The following is a 6935-nucleotide window of genomic DNA, read 5'->3' as shown; positions in this document are numbered from 1 at the left end:
CCACAACCCGTAAAAAATGAGTGCTGGTATGGGAACGAATAGCAAGGCCATGGAGAGCGGGCAGTTGAGGACCTACTACGAAAGAGAAAACAAGTGTCGAGCCAAGTTTTCGCAGATTTTTTTTTGTTGGCAAAGTGTTGGAGTTTTTTTAGACGGCCATCCGATCCCCGGCCGGAGTGGCTCCTGACCGCCACATTAGACCACCGTGGCTTTGATAAGTCCCAGGGTGAGACCCGATTTTCAACCAAGCTCGGCACCACCAATCCCGTTAAGCTTTTTGACCCGGCCAAAGTCCTACTCCAAGCCGGCCACGTGGCTCCGACTACGCCATCGGAGTGTTACCCCGTTCCTGCCCGTAATTCCAGTGGCTTCCGAAATCCCCCGGGTGGTCGCCCGAGTCAGCGACCATTAGACAGTAGTTCCTCGTAGCGTCGATCCCGGGTTCTTGTTGCTTCGCCTCCTCACCTCCTCGCTTACACGCCGCCTCGACCGATATCAACCGCCATACGTTATCGAACCACCTGGGCCAAGAGGTTGGGCCGCCAGTCCGTAACGCCCAAAGGCGTCCCACGGGCTCTCAAGCTTTTGTTCTCCCGCACGAACGCCGCACCGCACGCACGCACCGTGGAAGTTCAGAACCGGCACTCATCTGTAACGTCCGGCTCATCCGTCTGCGCATACCTCTACGGATTCCCATCCCTCCGAAGCTGGTTCGAAACCGGCGCCCACGTGTGTCACCGGGCCCATTCTTCGGTGCGTCCCTCTACGGTAACCTGTGGTGATTGGATTCCACTGTCACCCCGTCATAGCCATCACTGCCCGCCGTTGAATATTATCAATAAACCGTAAGTTCATTTCAAACATTACTTTTAGGACTCCCACATCCGAAGCTCTCCCCTACTAATACGCCCTGGGACCCGGGAGATACAAGACGGCCTTGTGTGCCCACCCGCAAGCGGCCGTTGGCCCAAGACCAGCCGCTTGGGGCTTAAGCCAGTCCCCGTCTGAAACTGCGCAACTATTCCCGGGGTCAAATCGTTTCACAGTGAAACATTAGGAAGGTGAAATGTGCAAATAGATGCATGCATGTGTCAAGTGTACAAAGTAGCCAATGACATATAAAATACGGCAGACTTCAGTGAGCTGGTCACGAAGTGCGAATGCAGGTGTTTTAAGAATTGCGAAAACAATTTTCATGTTTGAGGTACCAGCAGCAAGAGAAAGACGACATCTTGTGGCGAACGCACTGGTTGTGCATGAAGAAGTACTAGGAACCCCGCTGGAGTAAATCTAGTCGCCAAAGTATCCAGGTAGATGTTGCAATGTTACTTGTGTGTGGATTTTCGGAAAAATGCATTGCAAAAATAATATTGTTCGTAAATCAAGACGTAATATTAAGAAATAAATTACAGAGATTTCGTACACCCTATGGTACCTTTATCTTCGGTTAAATTAATCCACTAAAACAGTTATTTGATTAAACACTAGAACACACATAATATTCAACGGGAGTTCATTTTTTGGTCGGAAAAATTTACAGTCAATGAATGGGTATCACCAAACCACCCTCACCCTCATCTTTGGACATAATCTATACACCCGTTATTCTGTCTCATCAACTGATGATGACCACCGGTAGGAGTGCCGTAGAATCCTTGATAGTGACCCGAATAGCTGGACGCCGCCGTGGGGTGACTTGAGTGATGCGGAGGCGTCGGCGGTGCCATTTTGTACTTGTCGTACTTGTCGAACGAACTCACGTATGACCCATGGTGCGTCGACAACGGGCTATGCCCATGGTGGTGGTGATGATGGTGATGATAGATGGGTCCAAAGCCGCTCGACTCCGTAGCGTACGGTTGACTCAGCATGGTCGGGTTGTTGTGCGGACTGATGGCATACGGCGACAGGCCGGCAGCTGCCGAGGCGGAACTTACCAGCGAAGATTGGAACGCACTGGAAATACCGAGTCCGCTGGAAACGCCGCCGTTTGCTGTGGGAGTCCCTCCTGAGCTCCCGCCACCGGAACCGGGGGAAAGCGACGGACCTGTCATCACCGATGCTGTCGGCGTCATCGATGCCGAGTTTGTTGCATCGGCGGCGTCTTCTGCAAAAGAGATCAAACGAGGGAAAGATTGCAATTATTATTACTGGGTTAGTACCTCGATGACGAGCTCGGCTCAAGTAAAAAACGGCGCATGCAGTCGTGTGCGCAAGGGTATCGACATATGGTGCTCGAAGTAATGCAGGCGGTTCGTAAGGAAGACGGTATGTTTTCTCAGAGGAAAGGACCACGTTTGTGTGAGGAAAGCTGTTGAAAGGGACCAAAGTACTAAAGCCACTCGTAGGTGGCAGGGTGCGAATGAAGGTTTTATGTTTTCATCATTGAAGCGTAAAAAGAAAGATAAAAGAAACTCGGAAAAACACTTAATGATATTCAGTAGGTACTTTACAGGGATTAAGGGCTGTCAGAAAGAATGCAAAAATGTTGAATTTATTGTCAAATTCTGATGAAATTTTACGCTAGAGATGAGTTGTATGAGATTTTTTCAGTTGAAGATTTCAACCTAAGAGCACAGTAGACCGCTTCAGAAAGTATGGATGCAGTACGAATATATTGACATTTCAAAATTTTTGATGACTAGTTCTTTTTGAAGGCTACATCCTGTTGATTAACCTATTCTCTCAGCATTTGTATAACGGTTTATTCTAATCCAACAATTTGTTTCAAAATACCTACATGTACTTTCAGCGGAACAAAATCGAAAAATTGTGCACAAATGATGTACAGAGCCTGAAATGTCACTTAGGGAATGGACAAAATATGGTGGAAGTAAGTGAGAAACCGTGCAAGGCGTGATCAGAAAGCAGGATGAGGATATCACGTTTAAAAATAAGCAAACATTAGGTCAAAAATAAAGGTTCTGCTACTAATCCGTGTTTGGAAAAACGTATAATGAAGGTATTTGAGCACCAGAAAAAACCTACTAACGTACACAGAACGGGATATGACCAAAAAGTTACAATTTCAAATTCTAATGTTCATTGTGGCAAAGAACGTTTGAATTTCCGATCTTATAGTAGGCAGAAACAACCAAACCAAAGCCCGAAACAAGGGCCAACGAACAGGCCCAGACAGCTGAAAGCTAGGAGCATCCATACTTTCTGGGGCTGTATAAATAACTGTTAATGAAATACAGCTCTTTCCGGTTTATGGAAAACCTAATACCTACAACCTGAATGAGATATTAAGAAGCCTTGCATAAGAGGTGAAATACCTAAAATAATAAATAATGTATATTCTGTGCATAACACGTGAATAATGACATTAGGTATGGCACTACCTAAATAATAATCGGATATTTTTCCATACAAATGGCGATTTTTCCATAATTGAAAAATACCTCAAGCAGTCCTCAGCAATAACTCGTTGAGGTATTTTATAAATATTTTATTTTCAATACCTGGGTAACCGACCAATACCTTGTATGATACCTGACTTTGGTTTGCTGCAGTTATGTGTCAGTTTTTTGTTCCATATACATATACTGAAATGCAGTGGTGTCATTGAGGATACTTCAATTTACGTACTAAGAATCCAGCTCTACAGTTTTCAAAAAATATATGAAAACGCGCTTCTTGAAAAAAGGGCTTTAACTGCTTTACTATTCATGCATTCTTTCTTGTAAGTTCTGCGATTTGTTTGCACATGATTTCTTTAAAGAAATGTGCCACCGTAATTGCAGAATGAATACCCTTTATGAGTTTTGGAATTGTTTGGCACCAACACATGTGTCAGGAAAACTACTAGGTATTGGGATTGGGTTGTTAGATCCTGAATCATAGTAAATTTCACTTCAATTTAGTGATATTTTTGATGGATTCATGACGGGAACCTAGATGAAGTCCTTCGTTGACCCCTGGATGATTTCTACTGTGGTTTTTGAAAGACGTTTTCTCGAGACCATTACTGGATAACATTCTGGAGAGATCCATGGTAAATTCCATGCAAGAGCCTTGGACTTTTTATTTTCAATACGCTGGAATATTATTGACACAATTTTTGGTAAATTTAGTTTTTTTAATAGTTGTGTGTTTTGCTAGATTGGTCAACTTTGCAGAAGAAACTATTTATCCAAATATTAACATTTCGGAATTATGTATTCCAAAATCAAAACTGCGATTTTCCCCCAAAATGAGAGGTTTGTAATAACTTTTTAAATTTTGCATAGGATAGTCTAATTTCTTAAAACAAAGTATACTCTATTTAATCACGGGATGAATGACCAATGAAAGGTTAAAATCCCTGTTAATAAACAAACAAACAACTCTATTTAATCAACATTGAAGTCAATCTGTGCAGTAGAAGTAGGGCTTCTGTGCCCCAAACATGGACATTTTGTTCGTAAATCAGCCATTGCGTACTTTGTTCTGCCCGGTCATTGATATGTTCTGAAATTGCTCCAGGAGTTTCGCAAATTTCTCCAATGATCATTCCAAAACTCCCCAGGAATTCCTTCATGGATTCTTCAAAAATTCAAGGCTAAATTCGGATTTTTTTAAAGGAATTGTTTCAGAAATTTCTCCGGAGATTTCTCCAGAAATTTTTACAAGGTTTCCTTCAGAAAACGTTTATAAGCTTCCCTCAGTAATTCCCCAAGGAATTCATCGAACAACAATTTTTGAAGATTCCTTCAGATATTCCTCCGAGTCTTCCATCAGAACATTCTAGACATCTATCTCTTCCAGGGGTTTGCTTTAGATAATCTCACATAAATCCCTTTAGAAATTCCTCTAAAGTACCCTTCAGAAATTATTGCAAAGATTTCTTAAGAATTCCCTTCTGAGATTTCTTAAACCATCCATCGATAGGCTTCTTCAGAAATTCATCCATTGGTTCCTCCATAAAAAACACGAACACCGTCTTCGGCTAGAAGCCTGTACAGACTGAACGAAACTTAACACTAGACAAGGGACACACGGAGTATGCACCAGTGGAAACGGAGAAGAAACTTTTCTAAAGAAAAGTTTCATCACCCGGGGCGGGAATCGAACTCTCGCCCCACAGCATGGTGCGATAAGAAGCTTGGTGACCCTAACCACACACCTTTTCAAATTTCTCCTGCGACTCATTCAGCAATATCTCCTGGGATTCCTTTCAGAGAATCTTCTATGAATTCCTTCAGAAAAAATTCCAGAGATTCTTTAAGAAACTATTTTATATTGATTGGTCCAGTACTTTCTCCACGATTTTTTTTTACAATTTCCTTCAGAGTTTTTCTTGTTGTTATATTCTGAGTATTTTTTGTTCCGGCAATCAGCAAATTTTGCTGATTTTTCTGAGCTTCTTGCGTTCAGCAATACACATTGCTGAGAATCAGCATTTTTTTTCGAATTGCTGAACCAATTTTGGCAGATAGTCAGCAATTTTTTGATGAAAATTCAGTAATTTCTTCTATTGCTAATTATTGTATTTGGTGTGTATGCGCCCAGAAATATTTCCAAGAATTCGTCCAGAAACCTTTCGAAGGATTTCATCAGGAATTCCTCCACGCATTCCTTCAAAAGTTCTTCCAGGGAATCTTTGAGAAATTTCTCCAGGGATTCCATCAGATGTTTTGCTAAGAATTTCATCAGAATTTTTTTCTAGGAATCCTTGAGAATGTCTTCCAAGTATTCTGTCTGAATCTTTATCCAGGCATTTCTTAGATATTCTTCCAGGAATTCCTCAGGATAATATTTCTTCAGGAATAATTTTATAAATTTCTAAAACAATCGTTCTAGAAATTGCATCATGCATTTCCAAAAATGTTTCTCCAGATTTACCTCCAAGAATTTCTTAAGAATATACTCAAAGAACTCCTTCAGGAATTTCCCTGGGATTCATTCAGTTCTTTCAGGAATTTCTACAGGAATTTGATTAGATTTTTTTTTTCAAAATTCTTTGTGGGATACTTGTAGCGATTTCTTTTGCAATTTCTCCTGCGACTCATTCAGCAATATCTCCAGGGATTCCTTCAGATAACTTGCTAAACATTTCAATGGGCATATCTCCAAGGAATCCCTTAGAAAGTCTTCCAAGTATTCTGTCTGAAATTTCTCTGGCATTTTTTTCAGAAATTCTTCTAATGCTTCTTTCAGAAAACCCAGCAGTTTCTTCCGACATTCTTCCAAGGATTCCTTCAGGAACTCAGACATTTCTATGGAAAATCATTCAGAGATTCATTCTTTCAGGAATTTCTCCAGGGATACCATTAGAAATCCTCGCAGGAATTTCCTCTGGCTTTTTCATGAATTCCTCCAGAACTTTCTTCTGGAATTCTTCCTGTTTTCTTGTACATTATTTCTTTCAGTGGTTTAGCAGAAATTATTCCAGATTCTAGCAAATAATCATTCAGAGATTACGTAATAAACTCCTTTATGTATTTTCTCAGAAGTTTTTCCAGGATTGCAAGGTTAACTCTAGGAATCTGTCCAAGGATTCTTTGAGGATCTATTCCAGAAATATCTTCATAAATATAAATACATTAATACTACTTTTCGTCACTTGTGCTGAAAAGTAGCACTTTTCGGCACTTTTCGCCACTTTTGCCAACATACATGTTAAATTCATTTTCGCGTGTGTAATCAATAGCAGGATGAACTGCATGTTAAATAGCGGTGATTGATCATGATACTCAGTCATACCTCATTCTGCAGATGCATGTAGAAAAACCCTGTTCAAATTTCGATTTTCTCAGCACTCACCGTATTTATCTGACTCAGCATCGTTATTGTTGGAAATGGAAAATAATTTCCTTCCGTGTTCAGTGAGTCCCAAGATCTCCATTGATCACTGCTTATGAGTTTGAATAGGTATGAGAGTTGCATAGAGGATAGAACTGTCAGATACTGCGATAGTAGATGAATGAACAGTATTGAATTTAGCCAAGTCC

The 6935-nt window shown here is 41.1% G+C and overlaps 1 protein-coding gene across 2 annotated transcripts in view; it reads right to left on the bottom strand.

Moving 5' to 3' along the window:
* Positions 1–1394: 1394 nt before the first annotated feature.
* The window catches only part of LOC109408443 (T-box transcription factor TBX1-A), a 102610-nt gene continuing 97069 nt past the window's right edge, over positions 1395–6935 (bottom strand). For both annotated transcript variants that reach the window (XM_029879314.2, XM_062842922.1), the window contains one exon: positions 1395–2107. In XM_029879314.2, the coding sequence (XP_029735174.2) occupies positions 1575–2107 (533 nt within the window). In that variant the 3' untranslated portion in view covers positions 1395–1574. The remainder of the gene's footprint in view (positions 2108–6935) is intronic.

The sequence above is a fragment of the Aedes albopictus genome, chromosome 3 (genome assembly GCF_035046485.1).
Source record: "Aedes albopictus strain Foshan chromosome 3, AalbF5, whole genome shotgun sequence".
Taxonomy (NCBI): Eukaryota; Metazoa; Arthropoda; class Insecta; order Diptera; family Culicidae; genus Aedes; species Aedes albopictus.
Note: the sequence above shows the minus strand (reverse complement) of the source record. Positions and strands in the feature narration are given on the sequence as shown.